At 39.8% G+C, this 20716-nt stretch overlaps 2 protein-coding genes across 2 annotated transcripts in view; one reads left to right on the forward strand and one right to left on the reverse strand.

The window, feature by feature from the left end:
- Nucleotides 1–338: 338 nt before the first annotated feature.
- Nucleotides 339–20716, reverse strand: part of CALCR (calcitonin receptor) — a 138590-nt gene continuing 118212 nt past the window's right edge. The window contains exons 10-14 of the mRNA XM_036864425.1: nt 14766–14826; nt 14619–14685; nt 12143–12361; nt 9631–9672; nt 339–2564 (exon numbers count right to left, since the gene is read on the reverse strand). Of these exons, the coding sequence (XP_036720320.1) occupies nt 2220–2564; nt 9631–9672; nt 12143–12361; nt 14619–14685; nt 14766–14826 (734 nt within the window). The 3' untranslated portion in view covers nt 339–2219. The remainder of the gene's footprint in view (nt 2565–9630; nt 9673–12142; nt 12362–14618; nt 14686–14765; nt 14827–20716) is intronic.
- On the forward strand, nt 18875–20156 carry LOC118901275 (ragulator complex protein LAMTOR3-like). The gene has a single exon (XM_036864426.1). The coding sequence runs from the start codon at nt 18998–19000 to the stop codon at nt 19373–19375; it is 378 nt and encodes a 125-aa protein (XP_036720321.1). The 5' UTR covers nt 18875–18997; the 3' UTR covers nt 19376–20156.

Raw genomic sequence — 20716 nt, forward strand, 5'->3', positions numbered from 1 at the left:
CCCAAAAAAACAAAAACCCCAAGAATGATAAAAGAATGTGATATTTTCTTGCCCTAGCTTTCTTTGCTGTGCTGCCCAAACTTATACAATATAGATTGCCAGTTGCGTGTGGTTTTGCTTTAGCAAGGGTATGAGAACTGTGCTTTGGAGGGTCTAGTCAAATTGAAGACTGAAGATGGTTCCACTGACAAAGATAATAACCCTGATGTTTTCACATATGGTTTTCTGACCTATATTTTTGGATTATCTTGCCTTCTCCTGTAATACAAGCAAGATGAGATGTCAGCATCCCACGGCTGAAATGAAACAGAATGAGTTTAAGAGATGAGATGAATGAATGAAAAGATAAAGAATATGCTTCTTTAGAAAAATATGCACATATACAACTTTTTGCTTATCACATACTCTGTATTAATTCATACATGGATGTAGCATAAGCATTTCACATAATTTTGGCACTGTGCACAATTCTATAGTAAGCTGTTTGATTTTCTTCAGCCACACTATATTAGCACAATAGCATCTAGAATATTTCAGCAAAATATTATCACATTTGTACTAGAGCTGCCAGAAATACTCTGTTTTCCATGTTTGTAAACAAAAATAGAAACGCTATTACATAAACACTGTGATTGGAAAAATACCCTCTTTTCAAATCCTCCCTTACATTCAAGTAAAGGAGACTTAAGCTACTTTAGTATCCAAAATACATTTTCTGTGAAAGAATATAATTTTCTTTGGGTGCACTAAATATGCAACCAGAACAAATCAACTTTTTGTCTTTCCAAAACTATATCATTTCTGAAAGGCAGTGGCATATGATGATGTACATGAGATGAGATTTGGAGGGCTTCAATGGATCTCCTCATTTAGCATACAAATTAACTAACGGTAACTGATTACTGTTGCAAATTCACAAATTAATTTCAGGTGCCAGTAATGATACTGGTTTACTCAGGGATTTTTGAAGATTTTATATTGCAGGAAGAGAGGTATGGGAGTATAACATTGGATTTTAATGAGAAAGTCTATTTTTATTTTAAATGAGTTGGTATATAGTTAAACTTGTAGCAGTTAATTTTTTCCCCCTCCTGTTTCACTAATAGCAGCAAACAAGAGGTCAACTACAAACTGATTTCTAATTAGTCCTACTGAATCTTCCTGGAAAAGGCTGAGATCTTGTTAAGTTTAGAAGCTGGGTGGAAAGCAGTTAATGGACTTGTATGGAGTCTTTTAATTACGAGTCTTAAACAAATTTTTTACTGCTAGATAGCACCCAAGGGCAAGAGGTAATCTGCTTTATAAACCTTGGAATGATTTGCTTTATAAATCCTGGAGTTTAGGAAAGTGGAAAACTCTCTTTAAAGAGAGTATTCTCTTCCACTAGGAATTATATTTTTGGCAGTTTTGTGAAAAATTTAGTGATGGATTCTTTGTGACCTCCCAATTTATAAGTGTTAGCAACATGAAGGCCAATTCCTCACAGCAGTTAGGGCCTGCCCAACAGATAGGATTATCCAAAACAAAGATGAGTGTCAGTATTAGTAAACCAATTAACAAATGGACCCATCTAAGGTTTAGAGCAAACTGACTCTAAATTTCTTTTTCATTCAAAGCATTACATTTTCCTGCCAAATGCAAATCTTTTCCCCCCCACACACTTGGTCATCTCTATATTAGAAAGCCACATTGTCTTGGGGAGGTCACATTGTAATTTGTGCAGTTTACATTGTGTGGATGGTAAAACATCTGAGTAACATCAGAATTGATAGAAATTAAAAAAAAAATTAAAAATCAGATCCATAGCCAAATACAGAAGTATCCTAACTCAAAGTTTAGAGTTAAAAAGAAAAACATTGACAGTGATTTTAATTTTTCAAAGGTATAAATGGCTCAAGATTAACAAGGAGCACCCTGTATCTGAACTAGGTCAATTTAACTGTGTTTTACTCGGACACTTTGCTTGCATTACTATGACATTTGTATCTCAGTCCTGGATGAAAGATGGAATTCACAGGAGTTCACAAGTGTTGCAGAGGGAGACTCCATTCCTAGACTGTCTCCCGGTAGCAACAGTACCAAGTAAAACTTTCTTCAGGTTCACTATGGACAAATGAGATGTTTGCTCCTGGGAGGATGGAAATCACTTTAAATGCATGGTCGGTCTTTCTCCCAGGAAATGAGGGCTCAGTGATCACGATGTTGTGTTTGCGTCACATTCAAGCGGATGACTCTTGCTCGATGATTTCCATGGCGATGACCTCAGCACCCTCCATAACGGTGACCTCAGCACCCTCCATAGCGATGACCTCAGCACCCTCCACAGTGATGACCTCAGCCCCCTCCATAGCGGTGACCTCAGCCCCCTCCTCGCCTAGGTTGTTGGTGGGCTCGTTCCTTGGCTCCTGATGGCAGATGTAGACAGGCATCTGAGGAGCCTCAGCCAGGGCGGCAGCGGCAGCGGCAGTGGCAGCAGCAGCGTTGGCGGCGCGGTTGGCGCGGCGGCGGCCACTCCAGCGCTGGGCTTGGTATTGGTTCCATTGACGCTTCAGAGCGGCTTGGACCTGGAATAGAAGAGAGAACCTTGTGTTCATACAGTTGTCGGAAATGATCTGAGCCAAGTTCATGAGCACAGGTCTTGGAGCTTATCAGAGGTTAGGGGAGGTTGAATTGTAATTCTCATCTAAAGGGCCGTGTGGTAAATGCTCTGCCTGTGGAATATACCATCTTGGAAGAAGAATTTGTGAACTGGAGAACTGAGTTACTTGCCTCAACTACCACTGGCAAGGTTATTTGCTGTTCTGAGCAAAGGTTCCTTCATTAGCTCTTACAGTCAATGAATGAAAATTTGACTTGGTTTCACATTCAATATGGCATCCACGCCATATTAGGGAGACAGAGTTTGAAACCTTTTTATCTGCTACAATCTCTGATACAGCAGAAGCTTTTATCTAAATCTACACATTATTGGTCATGAAAAAAATATATGGAAACCATTGCACAGTTCTGGATTTTATGATAATGGCCTCATACTGTTGATTTTCCTTTATCCATCGTGGCTTGAGAGGGGGTGTGCCCGATAAAGCTCTGGTTAGTGGTTAGCTAACCATGTCTTATACATTTTTGTATTACCAGATGTCGTGGTGTTTGGCATAGAGCAGTTATTCAACAAATGTTTGTTGAATGGTTGTCAACATCCATTCTAGAATGATTTTCTACCTCTTTAAGTCAAGAAAATGATCATCCATGACCGTATTGTAATTAGTGCGTTAGTGTCTGGTGGTATTAGGGTGGGATGCTAAAACTGGCTAGAGTGAATTTGAGGAAGAGACTTGAATTCCTCCCTGAGGTGAACAGTAAACCACTAGGTCATCTACAGTTGTGATTAGGTCTTCTCTCTCACGCCATGGTGTATGATTTGGGGAATTACTCTTGAGCTCCAATGGGTCGCTAATTTTGGAAATTATCAGAAGCAACCACTTGTAATATTGTACCAGCAACGAGCTGTGTGGGAGGGAATGGTTGTCACTGGGTAACATCACATCACCTTTCCTTTCCTTTTCCACTGATAAGGCCATTTCACTGGGTCTCATTTGATGCCATGAAAAAGTATTGAACTTTGAGTCAAGAAACTGATTCTGCCCACATTAGCCATGAAATCTTGGGTAGGATAGTTAACCCCTCTGAGACTCCTTTCTTCAATACAACTCTTCTACCTCACCTAGCTGTTTGAAGGATTAAATTGTTGCACTATGAATCAAAGTGGCTTCTAAGATGTAAGTACCATACAAGGAGGCTATTATTCCTATTATTATACTCTTATTATGGCAGGATGGTGGCCTCAAGTCTTTAGACTAAAGGAAACTCTTACATCATATGTGTGGATATATATATATATTTGGAGGGTGGTGGTGTTAAGAAAATAAAAACGAGCTCTTAATTACATAGCTTCTGATCTCATGTTCAGTTCTCTCTCATATATTCCAAGCTAGGTCTCCACAAAGAGTACTCTACAGCCTGGTAAAATATCTGCTGCTAATGCAAATGAAAGTTTTCTTCACATTGTGATTTGCACTGGCAAAAGGGTGTTGTTGGATCTTTTGGGAAAAGGAAAGAAAATACTCTTGGTGGGAAGATCACCCGAGGAATATATTTTCAAATACAAAGGTGTTTATTAAAGGTATTAATGAATAAAGTTCAGACTCTCCCCTTCCATCACTCACTTTGTCCTTCACTTGACTCCCCAAGAAGACAACTATGTTTCCCTATCAGTTTCTGGGCTTTTGCTTTGCAATCTGTGCGATAGGGAGAGCTACAGAATTGAAGAGGGACTAGACTGATTATATCAGAAAGGATTGATATGAAACCACAGCTGAATATATCTGGGAAAGAGCATCCCTACTGAGTTATACTTTCAGACAAAACATGAGTAAATTTTACTTTTTGCCATGCAATGAAATCTCTTTTAGTACCTCTTCAAGAATCTAGTAAATATTTAAATTGCTTTCCAATTCTCTTTTGAACTTTGGATTTCTTTACAATGTATTTTCCTGTTGAGACTAGCAAAGAGATAGTGATGCTTTATTTGGGTTGTACCGTCTATTAAACAGGTCCTTAAATGCCAGGTTTATAATCTAGGAACTATCAAGTGCCCTGTTGAGGAATTAGGAAATATACTGGCTCAGCATAATTTTGGAGAAGCAATGTCCCCAGACAAAGGGAACTGATAGTTTCTGTGGATTCAGCATCTCTTAAATACCAACATTGTCTTTATAGCTAAAACACAACACAGATATTTAGAGGTATCCGAGGCAGACAGTGCCCAGCAGGAAAAAAAAAAGGAAGTCTTTGTTTTGCCTCATCTGTCCTTTTAAAACAGTCTGCATTGGAGTATCCATGCATACTACTGAAGTACCCAGCCTGAGGCCAAAGGGTTTGAAGTCTATTTCAATTTTTAAAAATTGTTACAGAAATGTTCATAGCCTCCTATAATTGTATTCCAAAATTATAACCTATCCTTTTGTGTGGAGATGGCAATCTGCTTCCATTTGTAAACCACACATGTAAGAATAGGCCCTTAGCAGCATGTGAAAGACACTTCAATTTAATACAGTTTAATAAGGGCAATTATCTCCTACAATACCACAGGTTGAGTCTAACGCTGCTTTGATCACAAGAATGTGGGCATTGAATCTGAAAAATACAGGGGAGACTCTGGTTGCTCCTGAAAAGCATCAGAAATGTAAGGAGTTGCCCACGGGGTAAGTATAATATACAAAAAGTTTTGAATTATATAAATTCATTGCTCGTTATAAAAGCAGTTAACACAGATCACTTCACATTTCCTCGATCATGTCAATTTATTTATTGCCAACTTTAAAAAATAGAACCCTGGTCTGATGGCTTGAAGACATAATTATTACACCTGGCTCTATTATTAACTAACTGTATAAGGTTGGTAACATTTGGGGCCTCCATTTCTATATTTGTAAAAAAGAAACTCAGGTTGGAACGTTCGTGGTTGAATTTGGATGTTTTTGTCTTTGGCCTTTGTTTTCCCGTTAAGTTCATTATAAGCACTTGCAGTTAGGTGCTGCTGAATGGAAAGTGGGATTTATCCCAGGAGTTCTTTTTTTTTTTTCTTTGTCTAGGACAAAGAAATCCTTGTTTAGCTTTGAGTCCCAAAGCTTTCTTGAGTCTCTAGAAAGACAATATTTTTGAAAACCAAGTTTTATTGAGAGAAAGAATTTCTAAATAGAAAAACTTATTTTTGCATATGAAGTGGTCTGAAAATAGAACTTTACTAAAAGCAATAGTATACAGCCACTATGGAGAACAGTATGGAGGTTCCTTAAAAAACTAAAAATAGAACTACCATATGACCCAGCAATCCCACTACTGGGCATATACCCTGAGAAAACCATAATTCAAAAAGAGTCATGTACCACAATGTTCACTGCAGCACTATTTACAATAGCCAGGACATGGAAGCAACCTAAGTGTCCATCAACAGATGAATGGGTTAAGAAGATGTGGCACATATATACAATGGAATATTACTCAGCCATAAAAATAAACGAAATGGAGTTATTTGTAGTGAGGTGGATGGACCTAGAGTCTGTCATAGAGAGTGAAGTAAGTCAGAAAGAGAAAAACAAATACCGTATGCTAACACATATATATGGAATCTAGGGGGGAAAAAAAGGTTCTGAAGAACGTAGGGGCAGGATAGGAATAAAGACACAGATGTAGAGAATGGACTTGAGGACACAGGGAGGGGGAAGTGTAAGCTGGGATGTAGTGAGAGAGTGGCATGGACTTATATATACTACCAAATGTCAAACAGATAGCTAGTGGGAAGCAGCCGCATAGCACAGGGAGATCAGCTCTGTGCTTTGTGACCACCTAGAGGGGTGGGATAGGGAGGGTGGGAGGGAGGGAGATGCAAGAGGGAAGAGATATGGGAACATATGTATATGTATAACTGATTCACTTTGTTATAAAGCAGAACTAACACACCACTGTAAAGCAATTATACTCCAATAAAGATGTTAAAAAAATAAAAGCAATAGTATAGCGAACATGCAGCATATGACATAGGGAGAGTCCCTTATAGACAGGAAGGGGAAGTGGTGAGTACAGAGCCCTTCCAGTCCCCCCGCAAGAGGAGAGACAGATATAAAGAGACACAAATGACTTTGCATTTCCACTTCATGGAGGGAATACTTGAAAAAATGGGGAGAAGAAAGAAAGCAAGGAATAACAGAAACATTCCTGTATAGCAGGTCTTTCTCTTTGCTTCTGAGAGCACAGTCCTGAAAACTGATAGCCTTGTAAAGAAGTCCCACTCTTGGCCTGGTACCAGGTCCAACAGGGTGCCTGAGCAGTGGAGTGGCAGTGACTATGGCACGTACTAAAGACAGATTCACAGGCCCTTCACAAAGGTGAAGAAAGGGGCCTGAGTTTCCAGGCTCCTCAGGTAGCCTGGAAGGGAGGACTGGTGTCTCAGGATAGGGCTGGGGCCTGCAGAGTGAGAGGATCTCTAGGGTCCTCAGAAGTGAGGGGAGCCACCAGGAACTTCAACAGGGGGTGCCAGCGTAATACTTGGAAACCAGCTGCCCATTTGTTCAAAGGCTTTTGAACTAAATGTTTTCTAGAAAGAGACTGCTGTAAACTATTAGAGGCTGGTGGAATGAGCTCTTCAAAGCAAGCTAAGTTACAGCAAATAAACAAAATTTTAGTTTTCACACGTTTCAATTTGTGACTATTAAATTGAGATCCTTCTAGACCTTGCTGCTTTGATCCACAAACTCTTTTATCCACAGTACATGGGCAATAGCAAGAAAAATGAAAAAGGGAAAACCTGCACTGTGTTGTTAGTACTCTCAATTCTTAAGCTACTGCTTAGAAAAATTGGGCCTCTCCATAGGTGTAATCATCTTTTTGTGGTCTCTTAGATACTTAACAATTTACTGAAATGATTGGGTGGTCAATGTCCACACTCTTGGAAAAGTTGTGGGAAATGTCTGTTACATAAGCGTGCTCTTGTGGTCATCTCCTGATGCCTTGTACTGTCATCCTCAAAATTCCTTTCCTGCTTTTAACCTACCCATTGACTATCTGATCCATTTCCACAGTAGGAGTCACTGATAACATATGGATAATAAACAAAAATTAAAACCTTTATCTTCATTGTAGAACTGACATATTAGCTCCCTAGATCTCTGCTAAAACGTAACATTCAGCCAGGCAAAGCGTGATCACAACCATGCGGCTGGAGATCACTTTCCGCATGTGTAAGTGCCCTGCCCATGTTCAGTGTTGTAAGACAGTAAGCTCACAGGACACCTGCAATCCATGGGGCTGGGCTGATACTACATTTGGCACAGTACACAGTTTCTGTGTTATTAGAAATGCCACACTGGTACATTCCCCCAGTAACATGATATTAACTAAAATGGGGATGGTTTCTTTACTTCCAAAAGCAGAGATAACATACTTGAATTAGAGACTTTCAATTGTTAGGAGCACCTCTGGGCTTGCTTTCTACGCCTGCCACTTCAAAGACGGCATCATGGATAAGACACAATCAGTATTGAAGTATCTTTACAAATGCGTGCAAGCCTTTCGTGTTTTCAAGGTATGCCCTTCCTGAACCTGATTTTTATATTAGCCCTATATCGATATTATTTTAGATGAAAACATTTCTTTTGTATGCCACCTGAGCCAACTCCAAAGGCAGGGATATTCATTCACAGAAATTGATATAAAGATGGGGTGACCTAAGCCCTATTTATTTACTAGTTTTTACTGTTCTTAAAAGAAAAGACACTTTAACAGCTGGTAACAGAAGGATGTCTTTTCATTTCTGTCTCAGAGTTTCAGTATAGTCCCTAGCAATAGTGAATACACAGTATATTTTTGTTCGATTAAGGAATGAGCTGTTGGATGGATGAATGAATGAAGGAATAAAATGTATCAATTGAAAGGGAGAGCAGGGGCAACCATCTTGCAGTTTTGGGGTTGGACAGGAGCAAGAGGTCTCAGAGCTGCAAAATATTATAGGTGCTCACTGAATATTGTTTAACTGAAGAAATAAAGACTAGAAAATCCATTAAATATCAATTAATAATGGTTAGAAAATCATTCTTATTACTAACTGGAAAATAATACATTGATCTTTTAACAAAATATGATTTGCCTTGGTATAAAATTATTCTCATTAGGAATTAATTTAAAATTATCACAAATACTTTTACATTAAAAGTTATGAGGTGTATAACTCAAGAAAGTGTACTAACAAAACTTCAGGAAGGAGTCATAGACATAATGCCGTGCAGTGGAAGATTTAGACCATTTAATTGGAAATCAGGAAATCTGGGTTCTAGTCCTGGTTATAAACTATGATTGTGACATTGGGCAAGTCACGTGATCTTTCCGGAGTTTAGATTTCTCACCTGAAAAATGAGGGAGCTTTCAAATCTTTGAAGCCCTGGAAGTTCTTTGGTACAAATTTAAGCAGCTCCACTTTTGTTTTACAAATTGGGCTCCCAGGCAAGATATCATTGGAAGAAAGGAAACTCTGGCTAAAAAAACCCCTTAAAACACTGGCCATGTGGATCTCTAGATTTTACTGATCTAAATATTCAGATAACAAATTACTTATTCCCTTTCGAGTCTTAACTCCAGGGTGATTTTCAAAATGTTGAATAAGTGGTATGACACTGGCATCAAGCAGCTGGAAAAGAAGGCAGTGAACCAGGACAAACTGGCTGGATATTGGTTCTGCCCTAGTGAGGAGTTGGGCCTTCCAAAGGGAATGGGGGTGTGACTTCGATTCTATGGGAATCCAAAATAGCTTTCACTGTTGCTGCTCAGGGTGCTGACCAGCTTAAGGTATAATCCAAGGAAATGAGAATTTAGCTACCTGTCTGGATAATATCTGCAGTTGTACCACACAAAAACATAGGTAAGATTCAACTTGCAGTAGTGGAAAAAAATATGATCCAGCTAGTCATGAAACCCTGTAAGGTCAACTGTAGAAGTGACAGTGCACAGAGGCCCTTTGGAGACTGTAAAGTGCTGGCTTTATATAAACGAGTGGCGGTATTACATGTAACACACGCTTACCTCGTGGTTGCAGAAGCAGTAAATGACGGCAACAAAGAATCCCTAAAAAGAGGAGGAAAAATAGAGTTGAAGTTATTTTTGTGTGCATTGTATTGTTTAGTAATCAATATAAACAGACAACCTGGAGAGGAACATTTCACTACAGCAACAGCAAGTCAAGGCTCGATGAAAAACAATTACTACCACTCATGTTCAGTGCTTCACTACAAGAATATTCCATTAGAAATGCCTTTTTCTCGTTAGGATTCTATTGTTTGGCTAAAAAGACTGCTCTCGTCAATCTGGTTAATATATTACGGCCTTTAACATGGAGATTTATAGCAGAATATGCTGGTTACAGGGGACTTGAAAAGAATCTTTGTACCTAAAAAACTTAAAAACTGAGATCTTGTAGAGTTTATTAGAGAAAACTTTTGCAAGCACAAGTGTCACAGTCAGTGCATGGCTGTGGGCCTGACTGTGCCCTGTGTCCTCATGGTGAACTAGTGCAGTCCTGTTCCCACAGCCAAGTCCATCTCTCCAATAAGGACGTGGACTAAGTAACTTCTGAGGTTCCGGTCACTACTCAGAAGATTCCTTGTATGCAAGCTTTAACTGCCTATAGAAATGGCCAAAATAATAGATTGGATTATTAAAATAATTCCTAAACTTAATTTTAAGCCCTATTAATCTTGACCTCCTTCTTCACATTAAGCCTCAGCAGTAGAAAATAAAACTACTTGGACATGAATAATTGAGACAGCAAAACTCTGGCCTAAGAGCCTGTAGCAGACTCACTTCTGCCTTAGGACACGCCATGTCCCACCCTTGCTTTCAAAGTACCTCACACTGTGCCTTCAACGAGGCTTTGGATCTGAAGCAAAGTGAACGGAAACAAGGCAGCCACTCTCCACCCCTGGGTAGCAGACATGGGACCACCTGGGACGACGCCCAAGACGCTGCTCCATTCTCTCCCACATGAGAAGAGACCTGGATACATTTCCCTGTGTAGTCACTGGACTGTCAAAGATGGATTCCTGACATCCCTCTGACAGATGGAGGGTGACAGAGCAGGAGGCGTGCATGCTCTGTGCAAATTCATTGCAGCTCATGGAAAAACAATTCAATGTGTATTTATGAAAGGAGGGTCTGAAAATTACTGTATGGGAGACGGAGTATATGTGTGGGTGGGACCAGCTGAGGGTCCTGGGAGTAATGGGAAAGCAGAAGCAACAAAGTGCTCACAAAACCTGGTTTCCTTCACAGTTTTGGATGTTGGCTTGGAGGCTGTAAGTTACGAGGTTTTAGGTCAGCTTTAGAATTATATCTCCTGACTTTGCCACTAACCAGAAAAGTCCATTTCCTTATCTGTAATAGGCATGAGAATACTTACCTCACACATGGAGTGCTACATATCAGTGAATGGTAGCTATGATTATGATGATTTCTGATTGGACAGCGTGAGAGTGTCAGCCATACCCATTCTCTGTGGTCTGCCTGACATTGTAGGCATGGCTAAAATGTAGGTATCCTAAGGTTCTGACCTCTCTAATCAGAGTCAAGGCAATGAAGTGAAATGACTGGAAACTGGCTTCCAGTTTAAGAGGGATATAGGTTCCAGCTCAGGGTCCAGTGTTGGCATTTCACACTGATAGAAACATCTGCTTCTCTGCCCTGTGTTTTCATGGCATTAGCGACTAGACTGATAATTATCCAGGTTGGAAAGCCAATTGGCATTGGTTACGTGGGTCTTCAACAGTCCCCTCAATAAAGCAAAACCAAATGTGGCCCTCGGATGCTGGGGGGGGGGAAGGAAAGGTCAAAAGCACTGTGGGAGGGACTTCCCTGGTGGCGCAGTGGTTAAGAATCCGCCTGCCAATGCAGGGGACACGGGTTCGAACCCCGGTCCGGGAAGATCCCACATGCTGCGGAGCAACTGAGCCTGTGCGCCACAACTGCTGAGCCTGCGCTCTAGAGCCCGCGAGTCACAACTACTGAGCCTGCGTGCCACAACTACTGAATCCCGTGCGCCTACAGCCCGTGCTCTGCAACAAGAAAATCCACCGCAATGAGAAGCCTGCACATCTCAATGAAGAGTAGTCCCCGCTCACTGCAAGTAGAGAAAGCCTGCGCGCAGCAATGAAGACCCAACGCAGCCATAGATAGATAGATAGATAGATAGATAGATAGATAGATAGATAGATAGATAGATAGATAGAAAGAAAGAAAAAAAGCACTGTGGGTGTAGCTCTGTCCTTAGCCCTGGGCAGTGGGTCAGTCTCTGGACAAATATATTTGTTCTCTAAAGATGTATTCTCAAAACTCATACCTGCTGTTTCCTGTTTCCTGTCTCCTTGCCCAATTTTAAGATTCAAAACGTGGGAAAGCAGGCAGTGAGAGAGATAGAGAAGCGCCGTCTCCCTTCCGGGTAACACATGTTCTAAAGGGTCATTCTCGTCACAGAGGAGCCCCAGAAAACTGTGGGCCCTGCGCCAACTAGCTGAGCGAGTGGTTGAATAAGTGCTTTCCCTACCTGGAAGTGGATCAGAGAGTGCATCACGTAGTCGTAGATCCTTCCAAGCACTGGGTGGGAAGGTCTCCAGGGAAGGACGACGAACTGGACCCCAAGCAGGGGCACCAGGATCAGAGTGGCCCTCACCGCCTTCAGGTACATGTGCGATTCCTCCTCCTGGGATTCCTTCATTTTCTTCACAAGCACCCGGACGATGTTGAGCAAAAAGAAGAAGTTGATCTGCAAAGATATGATCGTTCTGAGCAAATTCTCCAGGTCAGCACCCCTGAAGGACACCCACTTCCCTCAGTTCTCGTTTATCCAGTGTGGGGAGCAGATAGCACCTACACGGGACACAGGTGACTGCCTGTGAGGTAATAGAATCGGCTCCGTGTTACGAGAACACGGAGCATCAGTAGAGCCAAATACTCTTTTCAGACGTGAATTAACATTTCCTCCCCTTTTTTCCTATATGAGAAAATAATTTCCTGTATATGTAAGTATATTAGGTTCAGTTCTAAGGAAGGTGTTTTATTCTTTATTTAGGTTTTTATAATTTTTACAAAGGGAAGTCATAAGTGACACTTTTAGATTTCGCTTTCTTATCTTTTCATTATGAAGATTTTTCCCTTAGGCAGGACTACTTAACTAATAGTAAAATGAGGGCTGAAAAATTTATCTGTAAAGCTTATGCAGTGGAGAAAGCCAACCCAGACTTCTTTTTTTCTAATAACACTTTTCAAAAGAAATCACTTCATTGAGGTATAATGTATGTTCAGTAAAATGGAGATTTTAAGTTTACATGTGGGAAGTTTAGACGAATGTAGGTACCTGTGTAACAGCTACTCCAAACAAGAAAAGAGCATTTCCACCACCCCAGAAAGTCCCCTCTTGCCCCTTTGCAGTCAGCAACTCCCGGACCCCACCTCCGGCAACTACTGATTCCTATCATCACAGAAATGGAGTAATATATGGTGTGTATTCTTTTGTGTCTGGTTTCTTTGGTTTAACATACTGTCTGTGGGATTCATTTGTTTTGTGTGTATTGGCATTTCATTCATTTTTACTGCTGAGTGGTACTGCATTATATAAATAATACATATACATAATTTGTTTATTCATTCTCCTGTTTATGGAAATTGGAATGGTTTCCAAAATTTGACTATTATGAATAAGCATGCTATGAATACTTGTATACAAGTCTTTGTGTGGGCATGTTTTCATTTCACTTGAATAAGTACCTAGGAGTGGAATGGCCTGTTCATATGGTAAGTGTATGTTTAACTTTGAGAAACTGCCAAACTGTTTTCCAAAGAGGTGGCCTCATGTTACATTCCCTCCAGCATTATATGAGAATTCCAGTTGCTCTTCACCCTTGCCAACACTTGGTACGGTCACTTTTTAATATCAGCCATTCTAGTGGATCACAAATTACTTTTGGCTGTGAAGATTAGTTTTGAAACCAAGGTTGTTTTTAAAATTTAATTGATCATTTATTTAAAAATAATTAGAATAATTCTTCTACCTGGAATAGAAATAAATGTTATTACCCCAAAAATTCAAGAAAGGAAAGAGACCTTAAATAAAAATTGAATTCTTATGGGGTGTTGTGTAAATATTCAAGACCCATGTTAGTAGGTCCTTGTGAGCTCAGTTGAACTAGTAAGTACACCACTACTCTGAAAAATGGCAAAAGAAACTGAATTTGCATTGGAAAGGCCAGGAACGCTAGGAGACAGCCTGGGTGATAACCCAATTTGATCAGTTACTAATGGATGCAGGAGCAGAAGATGGTCTATGACTCCGACTGTTTTTATTTTTCTTACTCTTACCTGAAGAAAACACTATCTTTGAGGTTAATGGGGAAAATAATGTCTAAATTTTAAATTTGATGGTTCTGATGATGGCCAACATACAGTAAACCATGGGTGGAAATAAAGAGCTTGCATATAGATTCAGACAGTCATATTTTCTCCTGGCCCAACTTCTTACTAGTCATGTGATTTTAAGTGAGTTTACTTGAGTCTTTGGGTCTAGTTTTCCTAATGAGTAAAATGTCTCAATGTATCCACTTGGAAGGTCTGCTGTTAGTAACGGCATGGCAAGGTATGTGAAGTGCCTGAAATGCTTTAAGTGCATGTTCAGTAGTAGTTATGATGATGGCTCATGGACCAAAGGTGAAATGGAAGATGGTTTAGTTTGGCAAAGCCCAGGGGAAAATGCTGCAGGGGGACTTTGTGGTCTCTTGCTTTCTTATCAGCAACATCTTTACCTTTGGTCTTTAACTAGGAGAATTTATAGAATTTTTGAAAAAAAAAAAAAAAAAAAAAAGAACACCTATATTGTTGCTATGGCTTGTATAGAAATGAGCTTATGCCCCTCCACCCAACTGTAGTAAATAAAAATCATTTTTAAAAAGACTCTCAAATCAAATTGTTCTTATTATAGATTATCATGAAATTAACTGTCAATAATGGACTTAAAAAGCAATTCTCACCACTAATGCCCCCATGACAGGACCATGGATGATGTAAAGCAGGTTGGTGTCCACACTCAGCCAGCAACTAAAAAACAGAGGAGGGAAGACATCAATACAAGTGCATTTTATTTACAAATATGTTAACTTAAGAACCACAGTACTTACTTGTCATTGAATAACAGTGCCCTTGCGATAGCATGGGCAGTGGTTGGCACCAGCGGGAGCCCTAAAATGTGAAAAAGTACAAAAGCTATAAGTACAGTTTGATGGAAATTGTAGTTTACTTTCAAGAATAGTGGCAAATTTAACGTCTTGTCAAGATACTGCCCTGATGTTTTTGTGCAGATTATCTTTGGTCAAACCAGGTAAAAATGCTCTTAGTTAGAACATCATGTGCTGTCAGAGAGTTTGGTTACCAGCATCCAGATAATTAAAAGCCTTTCACAAATTATCCAGTGTGGTAGGAACATTATTACTCTCACTATGACCGTAATACCATTGTTACGTCCGTGGTGATGATGATGGCTATTAATTGAGACCAGAAAGCTTTTCACTGTGTGTGAACTGGGCTCTCTTACACAGGGGAGGTGGGTTGTCCTGAAGGGAAGGGACCTGAGATGGCATATGAAAGCCATAGTCTGATTGCTCCAAAGACTTCTTTTGGTGCTCTCAGTATTTCTTCCAGGCTTTTTGTTTTTCTGTTTATATCATGTGCATTGATCCTATTTTCTTTCAACAAGAACACTTCAGAGTAGCTAGTGCATACCCTACCCTCTGGAAGTTCTGGCTCCAGAACCTTTTATTAAAGCAGCTCAGAATCTACTTCCCTGAGTAAACTTGAAGTACTAGTCAAAAACAACTTTGAGTTTATAAATGGAACGATGGAGATAGCTGCTGGCGATGCGTCCTGTCAGTCTGAATCTTTTAAAAATCAACCTTTATTCTATAAAAGTAATCTAGAGTAAAGCTGTTAACTTTTGTAAAAAAAAGAAAAAAAAATTCTTTTTCTCAGATATACCCATGCACAATAGAAAATTGATTTGGTTGACACATTTGTAGACAGAGTTTTTAAAACTATTATCAAATTAAGAAATGTGTCTCAGAAGTGAATCAGACCTCCACACTTTTATTTTCTGTGAATTATATGCAAAAAGAGACTCAGAACATCGAGTTTTCACCAAAGAACCACCTCAGCTTCTTAACCCACGAAGCATATAATTCAAAATAGGGCCATCAATTAAATGTTTGACTTCAAAGAATTTTGAGTCTGTTTACACAAAACATGATTGTGTTTTATTCACAGCAGTTCTAACATCCCACTCAGGTTTAGAATCAGAAATTCACTCTCTGACTTTACTTTGAAATACACATTTTAGAATTAGACAGCAAGAGAGGCAATATGGAGACTTCACTTCCACCTTGTCATGTTGTAGAAAGGAAAATGTGATTCTTACTTAATACAGAGAAGAGTATAGACCCGTATCTGTTAATTCCTAGGGCTCTTCACCTGCCTCTAGCCATGATGTCACTTTTTACACAGTTTATTTTTTCTTTCCTTTTCCTCTTCTTCCAGGCTTCAAGCGTCTTAACAACCTTTCCCGCCCACTAAAGATGGTCAGAGTAAGAATAATCCTCTCTCCCCAGGATTCTTCTTCAGGAGTACTGGATAAATTCTACTTGTTCATTATAAAAATCCATGGGTGGGGAGTTCCTTTGATTTATAACAACGGGAGAAACAGCAAGGCGAAGAATCAATCTGAAGAGGGTTGTAAAATAAATGATTTTTCTGAGAACTAAACTTCAGTGTTTGAAGTTGCTTCGATTTGAGAGAAATTGACCAGTAAGCTGTCCAGTGCAGACTTGTAAGGAAGTAACTACTGAAAGAAGCCTTTTTTCATTTTCTGTTGGGGAGAAGTTCACCACCAGATACTTTTCACCCAGAGGGTGATGTTCATACTGTCTCTTATAATTCTTTGAGATGGAGTGGGTAATATTACAGCTGAAATGAATGGATGAGATGTACATCACCTGCAAACAAAGTTAGGTCTTAGGATGTAGCTTTCTTGGGTCAAATTTTCTGCTGTCCCACTTTCAGACTCTTTTCAAAACATAGGTTACACCTTATTTCATGGCATTGGACCTAAATTTTAGGACCCATCGTACTGTTTTGGTGTGAAAATAATTTCAAAAGGACAATAAAAATATCCAGTAGAAATTTCTTCTTCTCTGCTCTATTAAATTCTTTAAAGTTTCTGTGAAACTATTTTTGTTGAGAATTTATTTTGGTTGTAATTTTACTTGTTTTCCTCCCATCCAAAGATAGTGCTTGCCTGAAGTTCTAAGAGAAGGCTATTGCTTTAAAAGAAGTCATCACAGCTGTCTTACAATTTTGTTCTCAGAATTGAGATTTGGTACTGTGATTTTTGAATGGTAAGGAGTTTGGTGGAATTTTAGTGTGTGCAGGAGTGGAGAAAGATAGATTTAGCCCAGGCATGTTAAAAAGAAAATTACATTTTAGAACTATACTCGTTGACTATCTTTCTAAACATCTATCTATGGAAATGCAAATCCTTCTCATTCTTTTAAATGGACGATTCTGTGCTTACCTTACTGAATGTGATGTTCCTTAGGATTCTACTTGAATCATTCTGATAAAGTGTTAAGTATTCTCTGATTAAGGTATCCCATAAATATTTTACTTATTTTCATTACCTTCTTTTTGATACAACAGCTTGTTCTTTTTTCCTTTGAATTGTAACACACATGAACATGTGTGTTAAGCAGATGTCTTCAAAGAGCTGACTACGATGATGCTACAAGTTTTATAACGAATTCACAATGCATCAGTATGGAAAGAGCAGTATAAACTGCTCCTTCCAGGGTGCTCTCATCTCTGCTGAATGTCACAAGCAAGAATAAATTTGCAGCCTTTTTTTTCCATGAGAAATTTTCTGAGTGTGGCAGACAGATGTTTTTAAATAGTCAAAATTGGTACAAGTATGCCATACATTTTACTTCAAAGGAAATAAGTAAACTAGATCAGACAGAAATGGTGTCTGTGTGGCGGGGGGGCAGGGGGGGATGTTATTTTCAGGTTTTCAGTTTGAAGGCATCTGACCAGTGCCAATCATTATTATTGTGATAATCAGAATTGCTGTTGGGGGGAATTAAATTGTAGCTAGTTGATTCCTGGCATGACCAGTTTCAGAAGACTAGAAATCACTGAGAGGGTATGTATGAAGCTGAGAAGGGCAGGGAAAGGAAAGAGGAGCTTCTTGTGGAAGGCTGGGACTAAAAGAAAAAACAACAAAAAAACAAGTTTGTATGCTGGCCTGTTTTGAGGACAGGGAAAAACAGGAGGACCTAGCACCTGATGTGGGATGGGCAGGATAGTCACAAGCTTGATTTCTAACCTTACTGGATGGTTAAAAAATCCAGGATGCTGGGCTGTTGCCAGGGTACAGCCCTTTTAGTAGCCCCACTGCATTCTGGCTCCTGACTTCCATGAGATACTCTAGAGTGTGAGAATTTCTCTTTCTAATTAAATTAAAATATCTTATTATCTGTTACAACCAAAGAGCTGTAGCATCATCAGTTCAACTTTGAGGCAACCCAAATATCTGCCCTATTGACCCACCATTAAAGGATTAATCCCACTGGGTTTGGGTAATGTATTGATACTTGGTTAAAATCCATGTATTCCTATGAGGGAGGGTTGACCAGTAAACGAATATTGCATAGGGCCATCCCTGGAGTAAAACGTGGAGAAGACTTTGGGCTGCTTACATGACTTCCCTGAGGCATTTCTATACAGTTGGTAACAATATCTGTTGGGCAGGGGTTTAACTACAAAGTGTGATGTTTTCAGAAAGCCTTCGGATTACCCTCCCTCCTCATGAAATCTTGCCTCCCTTATGGATATTTTTAGGGGCTCCCCCAAATGCTGCATTAAAAGTCAGGCGTAGCTGAAGGCAATCCACAGCTTCTGCTCCAAGAGTCATAGTCACCCTGTCAGTGGAGAGTAAGGGCAGCCCTTGGCTCTACAGACAGTGTGGAATGGCCCTCGGGACCCTCCTCCACTATGGAAGTTTCACTGAATGTGTTTTTGCCCAGAGCTTTTTCCCTCTCACTGCCTTACTATCTGTCTGCTTCCCTTCCACCAGTGGAGCTGTTCTTTTAGCAGCCCTCGGGGAAAGGGAACAATTCTAGAGAGTCCCCAAGGACCTCAGCCCCCTACCTTGGTCAATTTGTACAGACGTAGCCGCCCCTCACAAATCATGTGACAGCGGCTTTTAGAGGAAGCTGTCTCAGAAGCTGTCCTCTGAAGTGACAGCTCAGAGAAGCAGGCAGCCCAGAAACCCAGGCGTGGAGATTGATCCTGCCAGAGAAAGGGGTTCATGATGGCGGATGACCTACAACGATTCCTGTATAAAAAACTACCACGTGTTGAGGGGCTCCATGCTATTGTTGTATCGGATAGAGATGGGGTGCCTTTCATTAAAGGGGCCAATGATAATGCTCCAGAGCATGCTTTGAGACCTGGTTTCTTGTCTACTTTTGCCCTTGCAACAGACCAAGGGAGCAAACTTGGATTTTCAAAAAATAAAAGTATCACCTGTTACTGTAACACCTACCAGGTGGTTCAATTCAATCGTTTACCTTTGGTGGTGAGTTTCATAGCCAGCAGCAATGATAATACAGGACTAATCGTCAGCCTAGAAAAGGAACTTGCTCCATTATTTGAAGAACTGAGACAAGTTGTGGAAGTTTCTTAATCTGGCAGTGGTTTCTATGTATACCTTATCTTCATTATATCAGACACAGTGTCAATCCAGCAATCTTTAGACCACAGCAACACTTGTATCCATGTACTCAAGAAAGGGCCCCTTTTTCCACCTTACACTAGAGAAAGAGCCTATAGATAGAATTTATGGACAGATTGATTGTTATCTTTTCTTGTGTAGGGCCTTTTCTTATTTGTGAGATCTGGGGATTCCACAGAAATGGTTCAATCTCTCACAGCTCCTATGGAGTTAGTCCAGTCACCAAATATGCATGAGATTCTATTCGGTGGCTCAGAATCAAAATGATACTTTGATCCACTTGAGCCATGAAGTGCTCTCTACTGTACAATATGCCAGGCCTGCAGAATGAAGCAGACTCTTCTTATTGTGAATGGTGAGAACATATTTTTCTTCATATTATTTTCTTTGCATTGAGTGTGAGGAAGATAAAATGGCTTAGTAAAAGTAATAATCAGTACAATCACTAACTTTCCTTTGTATATATTACTTTGCAGTATAGGTGAGTATTACTAACTGATTTGATTCTTCTCAGAGGGTGCTCCTGTTTACTGGAAATGAAAATGATAGCTAATCGGTTTTTCTTCTACTCTGCTTTCTATAACTAATCAGTGTTTTTTAATGTTTGTGTATTCTTTATAAAATTTAGATGTGATTCATTATTGAATTGTTTCCAATATTGGTATGTATGTAAACATGGTAGTATAGCCCTTTTTTTCATACTTGAGTATAAATAAAATAGTATTTTTAAAAGTACAGTTTGAGCACTACATAGGTTTTTTTCCCCCAGACTGTTTTTTAAACGTTTAAAGACTACAATTAACTTAATTCACTCTTTCAACCACATGAATAAGCGACTGTTTCTCGTCTGGTTTGGAGACTACTTCACCTAACATCAACTGTCAATTGGAAAATAAACCTCATCTATGAGCCTTAAAAAAGAAGAAGAAGAAGTAGCCACACCTCAAACAGTCCCACCATAAGCTTTTCAAAGCCATTGCCATGCACTGTGATGTCAGGTAGGTTCTACTTGGAGGCCCATGTGGTTATGTCTATTGCTTAGCTGGACTCCACGTCCTGAACCTTCACTAGAGGAGTCCTGCCGATGGATTGACAGGAAGGAACACTCTTGAGGAAGGGAAGTGGGTCCAGGGTAGGGGAGTACAGAATTCAAAATGTGAAATTCTCCTTTGCTCTACAAACAGGTGATAAATAAAACTGAAGGGGGTCTAATCAGATCTCTCCATCAGCGCATGTTTTCAGTGCATCTGTTAGCTGGGTTTGTTTCCTGAAGACGTGCTCATAATCATACCC

The sequence above is a fragment of the Balaenoptera musculus genome, chromosome 9, assembly GCF_009873245.2.
Source record: "Balaenoptera musculus isolate JJ_BM4_2016_0621 chromosome 9, mBalMus1.pri.v3, whole genome shotgun sequence".
In the NCBI taxonomy this organism is placed as follows: domain Eukaryota; kingdom Metazoa; phylum Chordata; class Mammalia; order Artiodactyla; family Balaenopteridae; genus Balaenoptera; species Balaenoptera musculus.

Bases quoted from the DNA above. Each gene is read 5' to 3' on its own strand.
- LOC118901275 (XM_036864426.1), top strand. From the start codon at position 18,998: ATGATGGCGGATGACCTACAACGATTCCTGTATAAAAAACTACCACGT.